This window comes from Pygocentrus nattereri, chromosome 10 (genome assembly GCF_015220715.1).
Source record: "Pygocentrus nattereri isolate fPygNat1 chromosome 10, fPygNat1.pri, whole genome shotgun sequence".
Lineage (NCBI taxonomy): Eukaryota > Metazoa > Chordata > Actinopteri > Characiformes > Serrasalmidae > Pygocentrus > Pygocentrus nattereri.
In genome coordinates, this window is record NC_051220.1 from 4,651,020 (window position 1) to 4,673,482 (window position 22,463).

General features: G+C 44.2%; 1 protein-coding gene across 1 annotated transcript in view; it reads left to right on the forward strand.

Annotated features, from left to right (window-relative positions):
- Positions 1-824: 824 nt before the first annotated feature.
- Positions 825-22,463, forward strand: part of mrps5 (mitochondrial ribosomal protein S5) — a 40,169-nt gene continuing 18,530 nt past the window's right edge. The window contains exons 1-5 of the mRNA XM_017702556.2: positions 825-921; positions 2,160-2,303; positions 12,915-13,040; positions 14,885-15,118; positions 19,268-19,302. Coding sequence (XP_017558045.1) covers positions 873-921; positions 2,160-2,303; positions 12,915-13,040; positions 14,885-15,118; positions 19,268-19,302 — 588 coding nt within the window. The 5' untranslated portion in view covers positions 825-872. The remainder of the gene's footprint in view (positions 922-2,159; positions 2,304-12,914; positions 13,041-14,884; positions 15,119-19,267; positions 19,303-22,463) is intronic.

Below are 22,463 nucleotides of genomic sequence, written 5' to 3' on the forward strand. Positions count from 1 at the left end.
CGAGTCCAAAATGAATGGGTTGATATGGAGCCTTTGAGCAAAATCATAGTTTATAAATATTTAAACTTTTTTAATGTAAAATTATACAGTCATCTCCTGAACACTGACAAGCTTAAAACATTTTAACACCGCTGTTATATTTTAAGAGCTTTTAAACTCGAGCTGTAGGAGTTTAAAACGGCGCCTGGTGTAGGTCTATGACGTCAGTGAGCGCATACAGCCAATAAGCTGCTCCGCTCGCCCATCAATCATCCCGCTCTAGCAGTAAAGCCCGCCCCCTGCTGCCCAAAACCCGTTTGCTGTAGAAAAAAAGGAAACATATCGGCGAGATTTCTTAGTTTTTTAGTGAAATATTTCCTTCTACTTTCTCAAAGTAAAGGAAAGTTCAGCGCGAGTGACGAGAAACTATTTTAACTTGTTTTTTAGCCGTTGAGCTCCATTCACTCCCATTCAGTGAGGACTCCCTCGCGGGCGCCCTCTGCTGTTCGGCAGTCCTGTTTTATAACTGGGGGGGAATAGGAAGCGGCCCAGACTCCAGACTCCTCATAAACCCCGGCTTCAAGGAAATGTTTTTATTTTGGTTCTTGCATTAATTTTTATGGTCGTTGATAATAATAATAATAATAATGATATGATGATGATATGATGATGATAATAATAATATAACGATGATGATATGATGATAATAATAATAATAGTAATAGTAATAATAATAATCATAATAATAATAATAAATGGGAAGAAGAAGAAGAATGGTGCTTAATAATTCATTTTATAATCTCATGAATCAGCGAAACGCGATGGAAGGTTTTTAGACAGGCATGTCTTTGGACTGCTTGTTATGTGTTTAGGACCTCCCTCCTCGTCTGAAGATGGCGGCGGCGGTCCGGCTGTGCTGTGTCCTCCGTGTTTCAGCTGAAGGTGAGGGTCTCTTCTCTGTCCTGTCCAGTTTAAACCCCTCACAGCCTCCGATAAACCCGGTCCACCCCGGGCCGCCGCGGTGAAGCCACAGAACACTGACCTCGGGCTGTTGAGGTGAAGCGTGGGTCTGCTGCGCATGCGCGCTCTCATTGACATTAACGCGTTCTTACTGTAACCAGTCGGCACGTCTTGCGCTTCTCTGATAAACATCCTGCGGTTTTTTAGCAGACAGCCGGTCCAGAAAGGCTTACAGCACGTTTTCCCTGCCATACGCTGACTGTGGTGGGCTCACTGACCACTTCATTAACACCACCTCACTGTTTCTACACTCACTGTCCATCTTATCAGCTCCACTTACTGTATAGCTGCACTTTGTAGTTCTACAGTTACAGACTGTAGTCCATCTGTTTCTCTGATACTCTGTTACCCTGTTCTTCAGTGGTCAGGACCCCCATGGACCCTCACAGAGCAGGTACTGTTTGGGAGGACCCCCATGGACCCCCATGCAGTAACACTATCTGAGTGGATCAGACAGCAGTGCTACTGTAGTTTTTAAACACCTCAGTGTCGCTGCTGGACTACCAAAAATATCCAGCCAACAGCGTCCTGTGACCACTGATGAAGGACTGGAGGATGACCAACACAAACTGTGCAGCAGCAGATGAGCTGTCGTCTCTGACTTTACATCTACAAGGTGGACAGACAAGGCAGGAGTGTCTAATAGAGTGGACAGTGAGTGGACACAGTGTTTAAAAACTCCAGCAGCACTGCTGTGCCTGATCCACTCAGTCAGTGTTACGGCATGGGGGTCCTGAGCACTGAAGAACAGGGTAAAAGGGGGTAACAGTATCAGAGAAACAGATGAAGTGACCCTTATTAGTCCCACAACGGCGAAATTGCCCAGATGGGTGGGCAGCCCGATTGGGGGTTAGGTATCTTGCTCAAGCACACCTCAGTCATGTGCTGTCGGCTCTGGGGATCGAACCGGCGACCTTCCGGTCATGACTGCCCCAGATGGACTACAGTCTGTAACTGTAGAACTACTGAGTGCAGCTATACAGTAAGTGGAGCTGATAAAGTGGACAGTGAGTGTTACATTAGGCTGGGATGTGAATAAAGAGTTACAGAGAAAAGATTCCCAAAGCACACTCCTCACGGCCTCTGGAAACCCCTTCTTTATGCTTCTCTGTACTCTTGTATTGCTAAGACCTTTTCTCCGGCTCTCTTCTTTTTTAAAGGTGTTGGGACGTTCCGAGCACTGCGGACCACTGCCCTCTTCTCGCCTTTGACCCGACCCAGTTTGACCCATCATGGACCAGCTGTTGCCGCTGCCACCCCAGCTGCCTGGCAGCAGACTCGCTCTTCCAGCTTCTTCAACAAGCGTAAGCGATCCGTAGCGTTTGGAACGACTTCTCCCAAAGTGTCATTGCACAAAGATGGGTGTGATACAGTAATACAGTAGAGACCTCTTCTCATTTTGGAAGTGGTCTTTGCCATGTATTGTTTATAGAGGAGCCACCCTGTTGCTCTTGAAACTGTAATATCCCTACATGCGTTGGACAGGCTTTTTGTATTGCTCGTTAATAAGAACTTTGAAGAATTCCTGTCCAGTTTGGTGTGAAGGAGACGAGCCGTTATGTACTTTTGTAATCAAATCCAGTCCGTTGCTGTTTGTTGGGTTGAAGCTGTACAGGTGGTATTTTGTAGTGCAGGAGGTTTTACACACTGGTCTTTCCCCAGTGTTACACTTGGGGAATGAAATGTAGGTCGAACCTAGTTACCAAAGTTGTGTCCAGCAAACCGAGAAGTCATCTTTGTGTGGTTGGTTGGTGTAGTGGGTAACACCTCTGCCTTCCACGCTGTAGACTGGGGTTCAATCCCCACCTGGGTAAAACACCCTACACTACACCAATAAGAGTCCTTAGGCAAGACTCCTAACACCACCTTGTGTAAAATGATCAAACTGTAAGTTGCTCTGCATAAGATTATTTACATAAATGTAAATCTTTGTTCTAACCATACAAGCGATGTTGACAGGAAAAAATGAGGGGTAGGCTGTAGCGTGCAGCATCCTGGGATTTGGGAGGCCAGCCAGATTCAGTTCAAGTCATTTCTGTTTTATTCAAAGGAGCATGACGTGTTATTTTATGTTAAAACCGAAAGAAGTCGCATTACTGAGTGTGTTACGATTGAGTGACCCTTATTAGTCCCACAACGGGGAAACTTCACCTCCGCATTTAACCCGTCCGTGAAGTGAAACACCACAAACACACTAGTGAGCACACAAACACACACTAGGGGGCAGTGAGCACACTTGCCCGGAGCGGTGGGCAGCCCAATCCGCAGCACCCAGGGAGCAGTTGGGGGTTAGGTGTCTTGCTCAAGGACCGCTCAGTCACGTGCTGTTGGCTCTGGCACTCAAACCGGTGACCTTCCAGTCACAGGGCCAGTTCCCTAACCTCCAGCCCACGACTGCCCATAAAAAAATCAACAATTCAAGTATAGGTTGTGTGTGCACTGCTATGGCTCACTCTGTAAAGCAGGGGTGTCATACTCAACCACTAAAAGGGCCATATTTAAAAATGTCAACAAATCTGTGGGCCAGAGGACGCGTATCACTGTTGTCGGAGGAAAACCTTGAATCTCCATTTTTTGACGTTTTTCAGTTTTTGTCATAATTTGAAAATACCTGTTACCCTTCACATTGTATATAAACTATATGATGAATGGACCAAAAGAAACGGCCCAAAATTACTTGGAAAAACGTCTGGTTCCATTGACTTTCATTAAAAGTAAAGTATGTTTTTTCCTTCTCCTGTAAAGTTACCATTTTGGAGATATAAGGTTTTCTTCCGACAGCAGCGATAGGTTTTTATTTAATTATTATTGGGCTGTCGTGGGCTGGAGGTTAGGGACCTAGAAGGTCGCCGGTTTGATCCCCTGAGCCCTCCGGGCATGACTAGTGCCCTTGAGCAAGGCACCTCACCCCCAATTGCTCCGCATGCGCTGTGGATGGGTGGATAGACTTAACCACTCAATCTTAATCTAATCTTTAATTAGTGTTGTGCTATAATGCAAACTGGCCACTGTTTATGCAAAATACACAAAAACGTCAACAGTAAAATATAGACACTTGAAATGTTACATGAATACTTGAAATATTCAGAATGTTCTTTCACCTCTACTTGCTTGAACTAGACCCCTGACCCGCGTTAGGTGTAAATGAAGATGCGTTTGGTGATATGACTCATGGAGCGGTGTAGAACTGTGGTGTAACCTCTGTCCTATAGACTGTTGGGGTGGGAGGGATGGAGCGCACATAACGTTGCAGTGCATGCTGGGGACTGTAGTACAGCGCATTGTGAAACAGGCTAATATTAATAGAATTTAAAGTCCTTTGTGGGCCGGATGGGAATGTGCCAGATCAGGTCTGTGAGGGTTGTGTTTGATACATGGGCTGTAATGTACTTTTTAGGCAGATTTGGCAGGGGCTTTATCTGTTAATGTCATACGCACAGACTTTTGTAGACCTTGCTTTGTGCACTGGTGCGCAGTCATGTTGGAACTGGAAGGCACCGTCCCCAAACTGTTCCCACAAAGTTGGGAAGCATGAAATTGTCCAAAATCTCTTGGTGCTGAAGCATTAAGAGTTCCTTTCACTGGAACTAAGGGGCCGAGCCCAACTCCTGAAAAACAACCCCACACCATAATCCCCCCGCGCTGGAGTTCACTGAGCTCCTGAGAGCGACCCATTCTTTCACTAATGTCTGTAGAAGCAGTCTGCAGGCCTAGGGGCTCGGCTTTCTGCGTTTTTGTTTGTATTTAGTCCATACTAGGACGTTACCGCACATAGAGACATGCATCATGTTTTAAATGAAAATGTAGAAGATTTTTGACGTTTGTGAATCGATTTAGAATCGTCCACGTCCGCATCGCGATGCGTCTACGAATCAGTTTTAGCCCCACCCTAATGATGAGCACCCGAATACTGATTCAGGTGTTCAGATACTGAGTACTCAACTACCCATGCACATCTCTAGTTTGCATTTTAAACCACACCTGTGCCGCCCAGTCTAAATTCTGTCTTGTAATAGTCTGTATCCAAGAATTAAACGGCTTGAACTAAAGCCCTCTTTCTCTTCTGATGCTCCAGGTGCTGAAAGGTCTAATTCCAATTCATATCATGTGCGTAGCGTTCACATAAATAAAGCTGTAAAATGTCTTAACGTTCTTTCCACTGTGTATCGTGTGACTTCGTGCCATTGTTGCTGATCACTAGAGCGCTAGTGCTAAACGTTAAGACACACAATAGATTTGATTAAAAATCTTTCAACCAAGACAAATGAGTTTGATGTTTTGGACTAATTGGATGATTCATGGACAGTCTGGGACTCATGACTGTGACAGTCGTCTGACTCAGTGACTAGCATTTATTAGCCTTCTGAAAGAGACTCAGGAAGCGCATGCTAAGATAATTTGCGTTCCTCGTTTAAAGTGGTACTAGGGAGTTTTAGGATTTATCAGTAATTTGCAAGAAACACTCAATGGCTGTGTTTACATGCAAAGATTTTTCCCAATCTGATTGAATACATTCCGATTATAGATTAAGACTGAGGTGTTTATGCTCAGTCTATAGAACAATGTGATAAATCTTAGTTTACATGCAGATTATAAGTAATCTGATCCAAAATGATGCGCATGCAGAGAACCATTTAGTGTAAACATTACCATGATATCACGTGAGGTCCAGTCAGAGTGAGATGAGCAGCAGTGAGCAGTGATTGTGTTTTGAATTGCTTTTAAATGACGTCAGACTCAGGAAAACGTCCTTCACATGTCCTTATTAAAGAAGGCCGAGAGGAAGACGTCGTGTTCTGAGGCACATAAGCTGGACGTCCGTCCCACCGCCGTCAGAGCATGAACTTCGTCTCCTCTGCAGACCAGTTTCTGCTCTACCGTGTTGAACGGTATAAACTCTCACTATGACGTGACGCACATGCAGAACGGACTTAAACTTTCCGATAGGGAATGTAATCGGATACAGGCGTTTACACGGATATTATTCTTCTATTTAATGGATTATTTACAGGATTACACCTCGTTCAATCTGATAGAAATTGTATTCTGAATGGCCTTGATCAGACTAGACTATTCCGATTGAGGGGTTTACATGGACGTATTCTATTCCGATTGAGCTATGAATCAGATTAGGCTGCATGTAAACGTGGCTGCTGTTCTACAGATTATTGTGGTCTTGCATAGTGTTGACAGTCATAAAATTTTTTATTAAATAGTTAATTTATTTAAAAGTTAAATAGTTGATTTATTTAATTATTTAATGCATAAATTCATATATTTATACAGTTCATCCTAATCATATTAATTTACTTTTGTAATATGCCATACAGTTACTTTTGACTACTTATCTTTATTTATTGATTTATTTAAGAGTTATGTTCCCACTTTTTTATTCATTTATTTATGTTACACAGAGTTAATCTTTACTTCCTTAACTATTTATTTAGTAATAGATTTATTTGTTCATTTATTTAATTATGCAGTATCGCATAGTTAATCTTGACTACCATGACTGTTTATTTTCCGCCACGTAGTTAATTTTGACTGCAATAACTGTTTGCTTACGTTTCCTAACTATCAATATCAACAGTATCACACACCATTAATCGTCATTGGCATATCTATTATTCACTTTTTATTCGTTTATGCAATGTTGCGTGCCGTTGTTCTGGACTATCATGTTTAGTTTTATTTATATACATACATTTATGCAATATCACAGTTAATCTTGACTATACTGACCACTTATTGATTGATTGATTGATTGATTGATTGAATGTAACTCAAACTTAATATTGACTATTGGAACAGTTTATTTATTTGTTTGTTTCTATCCTGTTGTGTATGTTTTATCTTGACTACCTGAACTGTTTATTTACTCATTTATTTATGCAGTATTACATTAGTTAACCTTGATTACCAAAACTATTTATTTATTTATTTTACACGTGCAGGTAATATCACTCTAAATTCAGTTGTTTGGGACTTTTCTCTCCGATTGTCCTTCAGCTGTAGTGACTTCTTTGACACTCCAGTAATTCAGTTCTGAAGCGGGCTGAACGTGTTTGCAGTCGTTGTTGGGGGAGCGGTCGTTTTGCTTGGTTATAGAAACACAGACTGCACGATAAACAGTATCTGTGTTTAAAAATGATGCGTACCAACTTTCGCACGCATATCCGGCAGCATATGGTCACTGCGGCGCTGAGAAGCTGAATTATGCTTGAGCTGACGTTGCTAAAATGAGATCGTCCTTCTGTTAATGCGCTTCTGCTGCGAACGGCGTCGAGTCGTCTCAATTTACAAGCGATGTTCTTCTTTTTACTGCAGCGTTACACCCGAGTCTTTTGAGAATACCCTTGATTTATAATACATTCAGGCCTGTGGATACGTCTCGTCTCAAATGCTTCTGTTTAGCCAACTTTACAAGGACGTGCGCCTCATCTGCGTCCTCGCTCTTCTGAATGCGCTTTGTCTTATTAAGCACAGCTGTTTACTGAGAAGTGCCAAATGAGAGAGCTGAAAAAAATCAGGTGGGCAGTAAGAAGACGTGTTATCATTATACAGCCTGTTGTGAATTCATTGCTTTTGTGATGTAACAATGTACTGCTGTATTATTGAGGTACAATACAGGACAGCCAATCAGAATAGAGCTCATTTACATACATTAGTTTTGAAGGTAAAGTCTAAAACTGATTTACACTATATTACCAAAAGTATTCAGGCACTCATCCAAATCATTGAATTCAGGTGATCCAGTCACTTCCATGGCCACAGGTGTATAAAGCCGAGCCCCTAGGCCTGCAGACTGCTTCTACAGACATTAGTGAAAGAATGGGTCGTTCTCAGGAGCTCAGTGAGTTCCAGCGTGGTACCGTGATCGGACGCCACCTGTGCAGCAAGTCCAGTCGTGAAATTTCCTCACTACTAAATATTCCACAGTCAACTGTCAGTGGGATTATAACACAGTGGAAGCGATTGGGAACGACAGCAACTCAGCCATGAGACTTATTTCACCAAGCGCAATGCAGAGCGTGGAATGCAGTGGTGTAAAGCGCCGCCACTGGACTCTAGAGCGTTCTCTGGAGTGACCAATCACGCTTCTCCATCTGGGAATCCGATGGACGAGTCTGGGTTTGGCGGTTGCCAGGAGAACAGTACTTGTCTGACTGCATTGCCAAGTGTAAAGTTTGGTGGAGGGGGGATCATGGTGTGGGGTTTTCAGGAGTTGGGCTCGGCCCCTTAGTTCCAGTGAAAGGAACTCAAAGCTTCAGCACCAAGAGATTTTGGACAATTTCACGCTCCCAAATTTGTGGGAACAGTTTGGGGACGGCCCCTTCCTGTTCCAACATGACTGCGCACCCGTGCACAAAGCAGGTCCATAAAAACACGTATGAGCCAGTTTGGTGTGGAAGAACTTGACTGGCCAGCACAGAGTCCTGACCTCAACCCGACAGAACACCTTTGGGATGAATTACATACAGTGTCTGACCTCACAAACCCACATCTGGAAGAACAGTCAAAAATTCCCATAAACTCCTGAACTTTGTGGCAAGCCTTCTCAGAAGAGTTGAAGCTGTTATAGCTGCAAAGGGTGGGCCGACATCATATTAAACCCTATGGATTAATAATAGCATGTGACTCAAGTTCATATGCGTGTGAAGGCAGACTAGTGAACACTTTTATATAGTGTATGTACCTGTTGGAGAGAAAGAGGTTGAGAAATGGTCATCTAAAAAATTATTATGACTGTTTTTAGTACATTAAAGCATCACATGTGAACCTCAGGGTAAAGTTGAACTTTTAAAAGTGAGTTGAACTGAGAGGAAATTGAAGGATTGACTCTCACAGTTCGGTGTTGCCTAGTGTCAGAATGATATTTGGACCTGTTGAAGTCAGGAGGTGGTCTTGGAACATGTGTTGGTTTTGACTTCTATTTAGCAGCCAACACAAACTGTGGCGTACAAAAATTGAAGCATACTGGCGGTCATAGTGCGCCAGCAGCAAGGCCGGTTGCCATGTTTTTCAGGAGTGTGTGTGCCAAGTGTTTGTTTTTACTTTTGCTGTCAGTTAGGCTGACTTTACTGGGTAAAACTTTCATGCGACTTTAATTGCTCGAAATCTACATGAAACTAAATTGCACTAGAGTTGCAAAGCCCATGTGTGAAACACAAGGCATCTGGTTCAAGCAGATGGGCCAAATTTTAAAAAAATCTACTGTTTTCTGCAGCCTATGTGCTCTGTTGTGTTTTTTATAAAACATTTTTTTATGTTTAAAATTATTTTTGAGTTATTCAGCTATTCAGAGCTATTTTTGCTGTTGCAGTTTTGGCAAATTTTGAATGAACTATGCAGGAATGCTGGAGCCTGTCCCAGCTGTCATTGCCGAAAGGCAGGATACACCCTGGACAGGTTGCCAGTTAATCGCAGGCCAGACAGGCACATTTACACCATGGGGCAATTTAGCCTGACTGCATGTCTTTGGACTGTGGGAGGAAACCGGAGAACCCGGAGGAACCCCACGCAGACACGGGGAGAACATGCAAACTCCACACAAAAAGACAGCCGGGGACTCGAACCCTGCGACAACGCTACCCAGCATGCCACCGTGCCGCCCTCGTGGCAAATTGTTAAGTAAAAATCAAATGAAAACGCAGCTGGCCCACAGGTTTAAGATTTTTTTTAATGTGGCCCTTGTAGTGTTTGAGTGTGACGCCCCTGATGTATAGCGCCACACAACTCGCTTGAAACTCAGCTGCAATAGTTGCAAGCATATCAGTTTCATGGACCGAGTTTCATGAAAGAGCCAATCGAAATGGCGATAACGAGTCATGTTATCCTGACGAATGACATGTCAGAATGTTGATTTCTCTGAATCAGTGGACAAGGTACTAAACAGATGATGTTGATTTAAAAAGTGACCCTCTGTTGTCACATGATCTAAACATGGCACTACCCACGTGTGGACCCACAACCCTTATGATTAAATGGTTTATAGAAGTCTATGAAGCCATTTGAGTCTTTGTTTCAGGCGAGTCTACTTTGTGAGAGAAACTGAAAGACAATGTCAAATGTTTTTGCTCATTCCTTCTTTAAATAAAACTTTTTTTCTATATTTTTGCTAAAGTTAGCTTATTATTCTGTCTCTTAACACAAATAAGATTGGAAGTATTTGAGTTGTGCAAAATAGTCATTCACATCTTAATTTCTACATGGCCCTTTTTTGTCAACCTTTTGTTCAGAGTTTTCTGATCCACCTTAAACGGAACGGCAGATACATTCAGGCACCTGCATGAGGGGCAGAATGTAACAGCGGCACCGTTTAAGGTGGAACGGGAAATTTGAGTAAGAAGCCAACTTCAGCTTTGTCAGATATCTAGAGTAATTTGTCTCATGTGCATCCCATACACTCATCTTTCTTAGCCTCAGACTTGGGCAAAATTTGGGAAATGTTAGTCATTCACAGCCATTACAGGATTTAGAGTTTTGAGCAAAAGGCCCCAACAGTGACCTCGTCTGACGCAGCTGACTGAGTCCAACAGCTCCTGGCGGAACAAGAGGCAACAAGAGCATGTTTATGCAACTCCATCCATCCACCCATCCACCCATCCACCCATCCATCCATCCATCCATTTTCTAAGCCGCTTCTCCCTCAGGGTCGCAGAGGGATGCTGGAGCCTATCCCAGCGGTCATAGGGCGAAAGGCAGGATACATCCCAGACAGGTCGCCAGTCCATCGCTGGGCATGTTTATGCAACTCGTAAATTCTAATTATTTTAATTTAACGTTTTGAAGTTGCAATTTAATTATGTTTTATTAGGCAGTTAAGACATTTTTTCTGATTAGGTGATATCGACCACTTTGCCAAACAGCCAAGGGTTAACCTTTAGTGTGTACGTGGTCACTGGCCAGCACGAACCCAGACTCATCAGCAAAAAGAACGATAACCTTCACTATTAGCCAGCAACGCATGGTTAGGGTTATAGTTTATTTATATTTTAAAGTAAACCGTTGTTATTTAAACAGTTACACGTTTTCATTTTCATTCGAATCATTGAAACATCCCTCAGCCACTCAGCTAAACGGGGTGACGTTTGCGCCAAGCTCTAGCACTAGTAAAGTTTTATTTTTGCCATGTCATCCACTCACAAGCACTTTAGCTGAAAATGTCAGTGTTTTCTTATCTCATCGTGGTGTGTGTACATGGCCTTGCGTCCGTGTGATGCGGTGTTTGGGATGTCGGTGCTGTCAGATAGAATTATATTATTTCGTTTGCTGCTTTTGTTGGGATCTGATGCTTCATTAGGCCTGCCAGGCCCTTCCGTCTCTTTTTAATTAAGTTCTAATTAAATCAGAACCGCATCAAACAACTCCCAACATCCCACTACAGTACCCCCCCAAAACGCTACAGCGGCAAGGGGACGCAAGAGAGGGGTGGGGGACCCACGGCAAAAACAAACTGAGGCATTTTGAGAGCAAAACGTGCTGGTTTTATCTGAACACACACACAGTGGAGCAGGCTGCACAGCGGAAGGCGAATGCGAGACACGTCATGTTTTCAGGCCTGAATAGAGTTTCGTGACTGACAGGTTTGCTGTTCAAGTGCTGTGTGTGCAGCCATTTCACCTCCTCTCTCATCTCTGGAGCACCTGATATCCGCACTGTGCATTCGCTTTATGGAGGAAGTTGGGACGATGGCTGAGTATCGAAATTCAGGGCTTTTGTGGCACTAACCCAGTTAGTTCAGTCCTAAGGAATAGGAATGTACCTAAATATCAGCCAACGGAAATTTAAAAAGTAAAAAATGGCATTTTTGATTTTAGTCTGGAAGGAAAACTGGAAATTTTAATTTTTAAAAATGGATAAAATAGACGCACAATTAAGTGTCGAAACCCAAGACTTTACAAATGATTTTAATGGTTATGAAGATGCAATAATTAAAAACAGTTTTCTTCCATGCTCCTGTGCTCAAACTACAGTCTTAAAGAAAACTGGTTCTCCAGTGCTTACTTAGTAAAGAAAATGGTTCTATATAGAACCATGAACACACATGATGGGATTTGTTCTTTGCATCATTATATGGTTCTTCAGACTGTTGGAGAATGTGCTCTATATATATATATATATATATAGAGCACATTCAATCACATCTAACATACCCTCATGTTATTTACAGCTTCTCAGTGTCCCACTAATTGTTTGAAATGTGAAGTTTCGAATCATTTTCTACGTTAATTTGTAACCAGTTGGTTTAATGTGAGTGAGTGGACCAGTTAGCGTAATGGCAAAATATATTTAAGATAATTATTTGTAAGCGATTTTCTGCCAGTGTTGAAATGATTGTGCATCTCTATTTTTAACAGGATCAATTTGTTTGTACTGTTACAGCCTTTTTTGTGAGAGACGCTGAAGGTTGGAGGCCTTGCTTTGTGTTAGGGCTGAAAGGTTAATTGCTTTTATATCGAAATTGAATGTCTATAGAGGGCAGGTTTCAAATTGCGAGTTGTCTTAGCAGATTTTTACTGGGGAAATTGAACCTAATAGCATGGAACTTGTGAACTGACTGTAGATGAGTTGGAAGCAATTAAACCCCCGTGTGCTATAACATGGCAGTCTGGCATGCTACCCTCAGCCTTTAAGCCCGAGAAAGCGGATATGCTGATGTTCGTGGTCCAGAAATTTAGGACTGGATCTTAATTGATTAAAAAGAAATAAGTGCAATTTAAAATACTGTCACAATATGGGTCGGAGCCGCCCAGCACTTTTCACTAGCGCTCTAGGATGTTATAAGAAATGTTATAAGAAAGACTGCAGTACACTAAAGAAAATATAGGGGGTGATATGACTTGTATAGTTGCACCATAAAAGAAGAAATGGCTTGCATTTCATGTGAGTGCATATGTCTTTGTCTTTTACAGTGACGGCTGAGGAGCTGTGGCGTGGCGTGGTAGCCGACACTGGCAGCGGTGCCCGGAAGGGCAGAGGGAAGAGAACCAAACGGAAACTGAAGAAGGACCTCAACCGCGGCCAGACCATCGGAGAAGGTGCGATCAGAGAACTTGTAAAGAGGGTTTCTCAAACACTAGAGGGCGCTCCAGAGCAAAATGAACGGGTTTCTATGGAGCATTTGCGCAAAGTCGTAGTTTATAAATGCTTAAACATTTTTAATCTAAATGAATGCGATCATCTCATGAACACAGAACAGCTCAAAACATTTTAACATCACTGTTATTTTAAGAGCTTTTAAACTCGAGTTATAGGAGTTTAAAACGGCGCCTCATGTAGGTCCATGACGTCAGTGAGCGTGAACAGCCAATGAGCTGCTCCGCTCGCCCATCAGTCATCACGCTCTAGCAGTAAAGCCCGCCCCCTGCTGCCTAAAACCCGTTTGCTGTAGAAAAAAGGAAACATATTGGCGAGATTTCTTTTGAAATCCAACCTTCCACTTTCTAAAATTAAAGGAAAGTTCTGGGCGAGTGATTAGAAACTATTTTAACTTGTTTTTGGCCGTTGAGCTCCATTCACTCCCGTTCATTGAGGACTCCCTTGTGGGCGCCAACTGCTGTCTGGCAGTCCTGTTTTTGACATAGCCGGAGAAATAGGAAGTGGCCAGGCTCCTCATCATGCGGCTGTGGTACGATCACTCCCCGCTGACGCAGCATCTACTGTAGCTTAACACCTAAAATTTAGGGCACTTTTCTTACATCACTGTCTATAATTACACAGAGAATCCAATCGACTCCAAAAGTACATGGCACAAGTCACAGCGCCGAGACCTTCGAAAGCTATAAGCGCTATAATAAAATACAATTCAGTCACATTTCAACAATATTTACTGCCAGTTTTCTCTTTTTAGAGCACGTCATGTGAAATGACCTCCCTCTGTCTCACTTTCTTCTCCGACACCTCGTCCCTCCGCTGTGTGAGCGTCACTCACAGCACTGCACAGATCTGATTGGCTGAACAGCAGCACATGCGATTGGTCTGAGAGTTTCCCGGGTCACTAAAGCTACCGTAAAAAGTATAAAAGCTATGCTGATTAAAATAGTAAAACCCTGTCAAAATTAAATAATTATCCCTAGTTTATGGGTTGTGGGTCTAGCTCCGCATAGGACAGGCTCTGGGTCTGGACTAGGACCAGGGTCCGTCTATTAGTGAAGTCTAGAGCAGGTACCAGAAACCATAACACAACAACCTTCTGCACTGGACCAATGGCCAGAGACCAAAGGCACAGTTCCAGTTTTCTGATTCTGATGCGTTGAACAGTGTAAAAGTGCTAGTTTAAGCTATAATGATTGCATCTCTGTAAAGGAGCTAAGCTTCCATTCTGCTTTAATGAAACTGAAGCACCGCATTCAATATACTCTCTGTGTAATTTCTGAATTGCTCTGTTTGGCTCTGATTATTGCCTCAATCATTTAAGTTTTCCCTTGGGCTGAAATGAGCAGTTTGAGCCAACTTGCTGATATGACTGTAATAAGCTACACAATTAATATTCCACAATTTCACAAGTGCTGGTGGCACTTAGGCTTATGTTACATGGCCATATATTCATTAGTTCAGCAGGAGACACCATTTACTCTGACTTTAAAAGAACATATTAAAGGGTCACTCATTGACTTACTATATCCCTTTATTTCTAGAAAGGAAATGTCCCCGGAATGTTGAAAAACATGAGTGAGACCATGGGGATGTTTGGTTGATCTTTATGAGGCAAAAATGGCAAAAGCAAAATTTTTTATTAAGTAATAGAGCAGAAAGATGAGCTTTTGGTTGCCAAGGTTGAGTTTAGGGTTGGTTTAGGAGGAGCACAGCAGCATTTAGAATGGAATGTCCCTACAAAGATAGGAATACAACCTTACTAACATGTATCCCTCCCCTTTTTCAGGTCGTGGGGGCTTCCTGTGGCCCGGCCTCAACACACCTGTGGTGAAGGGCGGGACCCTCCAGTCCTTCTCTAAACGTGGGGAGGAGGAGCAGCAGGAGGTGAGGGCGGAGCTTGTGAGGCAGAGGGACGAGTGGGACAGGAAGAGGAAGATGAAAATTAAGAGAGAGAGGGGTTGGACTGGCAACTCTTGGGGTGGAATCAGTCTTGGACCCCCGGACCCTGGCCCTAATGGCGGTGTGTGTGTGTGTGTGTGTGTGTGTGTGTGTGTGTGTGTGTGTGTGTGTGCGTGTGCTGAACGGATTAACTTTTCATTAATATTGCAGACAGGGTTAAAAACTTGCTACGCCGATACCATCATACCTTAAATTTGATACCAATATGAAAATTTAAATATTTAATTTTAGTGATGCACAGAAAATATACCAAGTTTCAGGAAACCCTCTAAAAGAAAGGGTTTATATATAATATGGCATTTTATTTATGCTTTTGAATTAAGGTAAAAATACGACGCATAGCGCTGTCGCCTCACAGCAAGAAGGGCCTGGGTTCGATTCCCCGGCCGGGCGGCCAGGGTCCTTTCTGTGTGGAGTTTGGATGTTCTCCCCGTGTCTGCGTTGGTTTCCTCTGGGTTCCTCCCACAGTCCAAAGACGAACATTCAGGCCAATTGGACAAATTAAATTGCCCCTGGATGTGAATGAGTCTGTCTGTCTGTCTGTCTGTCTGTCTGTCTGTCTGTCTGCCTTGCGATGGACTGGCGACCTGTCCAGGGCATTTCCTGCCTTCCGCCCAGTGACTGCTGGGATAGGTTCCAGCTCCAACTGGTGTCTCCTAGAAACAAAAACTCCTGTTTCAGAAACAAAACGGGTTGCCAGCTATTCAGAACTAGGATCCATAAACATTTATATGATGATCAGTTTTCGTTTTCAAACATTTTTTCACGACTGTGATTACTTTATAAAGTAGGCCAAGCAGAAAACGCACCCCGCGAACTGTGTAATCCCCCCGACGCCGCTCTTTTAGACTAACCAGAATTATGTGGAAAACCGCAAATCTGGCAACCCTGTGTGACGGAGAAAGTTTGAGAGTGAAACGTAGTATTTCTGGTTGCCGTAGCGACCCGGCAGCTTAAAATCCTCCAGTTAATGCAGTTTGACTGTAGCAGCTGTGTTCAGACGGTTCCGTGTGCTGCTTTATTAGCTGCGTCGTCATGCAGTTTTTCATAGAAAGTGCAGATGATGTCCTGTTCCAGTGGCATGTCGCTGGCGCAGGACTATGAATGCATTGCAACATCTGTTGACCACAGTATTTTTTTTTTTTTTTTGTCGAGCAACACTTGTGAATTGACCTTCAGAGCCAGTTTATTGGTTAGCATCAGGAGGGATCAGATTCGTGTTATCCCAAAAAAAACGTCAGCGCTCAGAAGGCTGTGCCACTTGAGACCCTCAGTGCCCTTTTTTTGGGTTCTTTTATTGCAATGGCCTCAATGTGTTTTGTAACAACCTGATATACTAACCCTTTTAGTTCCTAACAAAGAATAAAATACAGGAGTCTTGAAGAATAGAGCGCCTCGTCTGTTAGTTCTTCTGAGTTTTGGAGGTGCTTGCAGCATTTTTCATGCATGCTCACTGGCTACAATCAGGAAACCCTTCCCTTTTTTTCTCGCATTGTGACCTTCAAAGAATGGTTTCGTTGAAAATGCCCAATCTTCCCTAAAAATGTGCATTTAAATATTTTTCAATCTGACGAGTGCCCACGGATAATGCTGCAAATACCGTGGCCTTGGTGGTCGTTTAGAGTGTTTCAGGGCTCACAGCACAGCACAGTACAGTCATTCACGGAAAGTAGATGCCCTGCTGTTTGTTTCTCTTTTCTCTGATGTGAACGGAGGGACGTGCGCTGCTGTGGAAGAGGATAAAGAAATTATGCTGATGATGAGCAGCGCATTCTTGATCTCCGTAGAGCTGAATTCCAGCAGAAGGATGATTAAGCTTCATCTGGCTGAGACTGTAACCAGTCAGCACGAATCCCAGGCACTGAGACTCCTATCATTGTGACCTTACGGCTCAAAGATGCAGCTTCATTGTTATTGCCTTCAAAAGCCTGGATATTTTAAGATTTTCTCATACTGTACGTCTGTACTGTATTCATTACAATCCTCTCTCTCTCTGTCTGTCTGTCTGTCTGTCTGTCTGTCTGTCTGTCTCATACACACACACACTGTCACTCTTTCTCTTTTCTCCTCCGTTCTCTCGCCTCTTTTCTCTTCATCTTCTCTCTTTCTCTCTGCTCTTATTCATTTATATTCCTCTTTCTTCTTTATCTCTCTCTTACAGAAATCATGTCTCCCTCCCTCTCGTCCCCTTCTCTGTCTCCCTCCCTCTCGTCCCCTTCTCTGCCTCCCTCCCTCTCGTCCCCTTCTCTGCCTCCCTCCCTCTCGTCCCCTTCTCTGTCTCCCTCCCTCTCGTCCCCTTCTCTGCCTCCCTCCCTCTCGTCCCCTTCTCTGCCTCCCTCCCTCTCGTCCCCTTCTCTGTCTCCCTCCCTCTCGTCCCCTTCTCTGCCTCCCTCCCTCCCTCTCGTCCCCTTCTCTGCCTCCCTTCCTCTCGTCCTCTTCTCTGTCTCCCTCCCTCTCGTCCCCTTCTCTGTCTCCCTTCCTCTCGTCCTCTTCTCTGTCTCCCTCCCTCTCGTCCCCTTCTCTGCCTCCCTCCCTCTCGTCCCCTTCTCTGCCTCCCTCCCTCTCGTCCCCTTCTCTGCCTCCCTCCCTCTCGTCCCCTTCTCTGCCTCCCTCCCTCTCGTCCCCATCTCTGTCTCCCTTCCTCTCGTCCCCATCTCTGTCTCCCTTCCTCTCGTCCTCTTCTCTGTCTCCCTTCCTCTCGTCCTCTTCTCTGTCTCCCTTCCTCTCGTCCTCTTCTCTGTCTCCCTTCCTCTCGTCCTCTTCTCTGTCTCCCTCCCTCTCGTCCCCATCTCTGTCTGCCTTCCTCTCGTCCCCATCTCTGTCTGCCTTCCTCTCGTCCCAATCTCTGTCTGCCTTCCTCTCGTCCCCATCTCTGTCTGCCTTCCTCTCGTCCCCATCTCTGTCTGCCTTCCTCTCGTCCCCTTCTCTGTCTCCCTTCCTCTCGTCCTCTTCTCTGTCTCCCTTCCTCTCGTCCTCTTCTCTATCTCCCTCCCTCTCGTCCCCTTCTCTGTCTCCCTCCCTCTTGTCCCCTTCTCTGTCTCCCTTCCTCTCGTCCTCTTCTCTGTCTCCCTTCCTCTCGTCCTCTTCTCTGTCTCCCTCCCTCTCATCCCCATCTCTGTCCCTTCCTCTCGTCCCCTTCTCTGTCTCCCTTCCTCTCGTCCTCTTCTCTGTCTCCCTCCCTCTTGTCCCCATCTCTCACCATCTCCCTCCCTTTCTCCCAAACACTCTCTCTCTCAACCCCCCAATCCATTTACTGTTGTGCACAACAGAGGTGCTAAACACAGCAATCACTCGCTATGCAGTTATTTTCACACACACACGTACACACACACTGTGCAGTCTCTCTTTAATTTACACTCGCTCGCATGGCTGTTTATCTCTCTGTTCCGCTGCTCTCTGCTACTCGGTGACGATTAGATTCGCCTCTTGCCGATTGGCCGGCGGCGGCAGGCCTGGCATCTGGTCATCATGGTGATGGATTGCTCCGCAGCCCGATTCTAAATCACATAAAGATCGGCCATAACCCGTCTTCACCCCCGGGTCGCTGAGGAGACGCCTTCCTCTTAAATCCGGGAAATGTCCCGGGCTTCTCCCGTCCGGAGTGAAACGCCTGCCACGAGTTACCGCAGCAACAGCGGAGCCTTGAGCCCAAGCCTGATATTACAGCAGCAAGATTGACAGTCTGTCTGCGCCCGGAGAGGAGGCTGCAGAGCGGACAGATTAATCCCAGCACAGTTACTTTTACCCAGGAGATAAACCTGTGGTCACTTGCATTAACAATATATACAGAAATCATACAAATACAAAAGTGGACCATAGTGGAAAAAAATGAAATATAAGAAAAGCTTTTGGGCCCTTTAAGTTTTAACTGGGTTTTTGCAGTTGATAAATTTGACTTTACAGCTTTAAGGACCCTTATCATATATCATATCACGCTCTAAGTTCAGTGTGAGTGGGCGGAGCTAAATGGCATACGTAAATGTGTTGCTTTTTGGGACGTCACATAAAAGTGAGTTCAGAACGGTCTGTTTTTTGCAACTCACTGAGCATGACTGGACTGTATGGACTGATGAGTGAACTATATGTTCTACATCAAATTTTAGGCCCTTTAAATATTTCATGCAAATACTTTTACAAGTGACTTCAGTGATTAATGTCTTTTTTTTTTCTTCTAAAGTGCTTTTATTTATGGTGTTTTTCTCATTTTCAGAAACATATGAGGACTTTGACTCCCGTGTTATTGAGGTGAGTGCACCGGCACCCATGTCTGTCTGTCTGTGTGGATTTTGTGTGCGTCTCTTTCTTCCCTCACACCTGCGAGGCTGTTAAACAGACGGCTTTGAAGACTCCTAGAATCTCCGGATATTTGGTTCCAGGGAGGACTGCCTGGTTTGATGTGTATGTGTGTGTTAGCCCCAGCTGCAGCAGGTAGATCAAAGTAGCAGCACGTCATGCTGAACTCTCAGAGGAGAGGCGATGTGAGGGCGTGTTGCAGAAATGTTTTACCAACCCTGTTGCAACGTTCTCGCAACGTTGGCACGGCGGCCGCTGTTCTGTTAGAGCACAGCTGTCGGAGGCTTTGCTGAGTGGGAGACTTTTGAGGAGAGGCTTGTAGCTTGGTAAGCTAACGGTACTTAAGAGATGAATCCAAGTCAGCTCAAACCAGGCGTGAAGTTAGCTTGCCAAGCTACAGTTCTCCTCGGAAATCTCCAGCTCAGTTCAACTCAAACCAGGCGTGAAGTTAGCTTGCCAAGCTACAGTTCTCCTCAGAAGTCTCCTCCTCAGTTCAACTCAAACCAGGCCTAAAGTTAGCTTGACAAGCTACAGTTCTCCTCAGAAGTCTCCTCCTCAATTCAACTCAAACCAGGCCTAAAGTTAGCTTGACAATCTACAGTTCTCCTTGGAAGTCTCCTCCTCAGTTCAACTCAAACCAGGCCTAAAGTTAGCTTGACAAGCTACAGTTCTCCTCAGAAGTCTCTTCCTCAGTTCAACTCAAACCAGGCGTGAAGTTAGCTTGACAAGCTACAGTTCTCCTCAGAAGTCTCCTCCTCAGTTCAACTCAAACCAGGCCTAAAGTTAGCTTGACAAGCTACAGTTCTCCTCAGAAGTCTCCTCCTCAATTCAACTCAAACCAGGCCTAAAGTTAGCTTGACAAGCTACAGTTCTCCTCAGAGGTCTCCTCCTCAATTCAACTCAAACCAGGCCTAAAGTTAGCTTGACAAGCTACAGTTCTCCTCAGAAGTCTCCAGTTCAGTTCAACTCAAACCAGGCGTGAAGTTAGCTTGACAAGCTACAGTTCTCCTCAGAAGTCTCCAGCTCAGTTCAACTCAAACCAGGCGTGAAGTTAGCTTGACAAGCTACAGTTCTCCTCAGAAGTCTCCACCTCAGTTCAACTCAAATCAACTTAGAATTTGGCCATGTAAATTCAGATGGAAATAAAAACAGAATCTATTTGACTGGAAAGAAGACAGTTACAGCCTCATCTTACACCCAACTTTAGAAACGTGTCTTATGAAATACGACAGTTATGATGGAAAGAATATGACGAAGTGCGTTTTGGAACCACCGGTGGTTCCAAGGAGTTAAAAAGTTTAACTATCTATAAATATGTGCTATGGTAGGACTTTTCGACAAGGCGTCAGAAAAAACACAGCATTTATGTCCTGTAATATCTTTTCAAAAGCAAACAGCTGCAAACACCCTCCTTTACACACAACTACAGTTTTATATATCACTGCTGTCGGAAGAAAACCTCGTATCTCCATTTTTGAGTTTTTGACAACATCTGAAAATGCCTGTTGCCCTCTACATTGTGTGATACTTTCAGGATGAATGGATCAAAAGAAACAGCCCAAAACTATTTGTAAAACCGTCTGGTTCCATTGACATACATTAAAAGAAAAGTAGGTTTTTTCCTTCTCCTGTAAAGTTCCCATTTTGGAGATACAATTTAAAATGGTTAAAACAGTCAGAGGCATGCGAACATGCAGGGCGCCCCTCCGACTGATCCAGTCGTGCATGCTGTGTAGAATGAATTAGCATTACATGAACACAGAGAGCTGCACCGTTTCTCCAGGAGCTTATCTGTGTTTTGGTACTGGCCAATCAGGAACCTGTACCGATTTAATGCCAGTTCTCGATACCCATACCTACTAGCCAGTGAATCCAGCTTTGTGGTACAACTTCCATTGACTGCAGGGAGCAGTATTGCCAAACGCAGTGTAAAACTACCTGGCTCATTATTTGATGAAGCGCTCCCTCAGCGTCCCCCGTGAACCCAAGTTCAGCAAATTAGAACCAAGATTTAAATTCACTTCCTTTTTTATCCCCCTTTTACTCTCTGATGTCTTTCTTTCTCTTTTTCCCCCCCACTTCTTTTCGCTCCTCTAATGAGATCTGTCTTTTTTTTGCTTTCCCACCTCCTCTGAATTCCCATAAAGCTCTGCTTGGCAGAGGAATTAGCCGTTTCACTGGCCAAACATTAACAGCGACTTGCCCAGCGAAGAATTACGTTAACGGAGGAGGAAAGGAACCAAGAAGTTTGGCGGAATGTAATCATAGTCGTTCTTCGCCTCTCTCTTGTTCTCTATTTGATGGATGTCGTCACCTGCGAATCGCTCCAGCCTGTCAGTCACCACCCACTGAGAGATGAGCTGCTGCGCATTAGTGGGACCAGCTTTGAAGAAAGGACAGTTGAACAGGACTCAAAGGGTGGCAATTAAAGATGTCAGCAACTCTTGACATGCAGTGAGCTGTGAGATGCAGTTTCGACAGGCTGATGTTGTGATGTAGTAATGAGGACATTGACTTTGCAGGTGTTGATTTAGGATCCACGGATCATTTTACCTGCCGTCTGTAGTTGTATCACTTGCAGTATATCACACAGTGTAATAATAAAAACACATGCTTGTAATAAATGACAGGAAGAGCTGGTTACGACTAGGGCTCAGGGATCCCATCCACTTATAAAGGCTCGTTAATTAAATCAAAAGTTTCCTGGAAGCCACAGATGCCAGCCCCCCTCCAAGGACATCGCTTTACTGCCAAGACTGAGACAGGCCCATAAAGAGAAGAGAAGCTGGAAGTGAAACAAGTGCTTTTGCTGAGAGAGGGAGAGAGAGATGTGGCTGGACAGAAAGAGAGAGAGGGCTGGTAAAAAGTAGCAGGTCTGGCGGAAAGGCCAAGAGGCCTACGTCCAGAGAAAGTAAGAAAGTTTTTTATTTTTATTTTCTTTATATTCCTTTGTGAAGTGTAAATGGCCTTAACAGTTGTGTTTTACCAATAATTAACCAACTAAGTACTTTTGCAACTCCCTATTTCACTAGTAAGTACAGAAAGTTTGCATTACCGAAGACCAAAGCAAGCATAGCTATGCCAACGTTCCTATTGCCAGAGAGTCCGGTAGG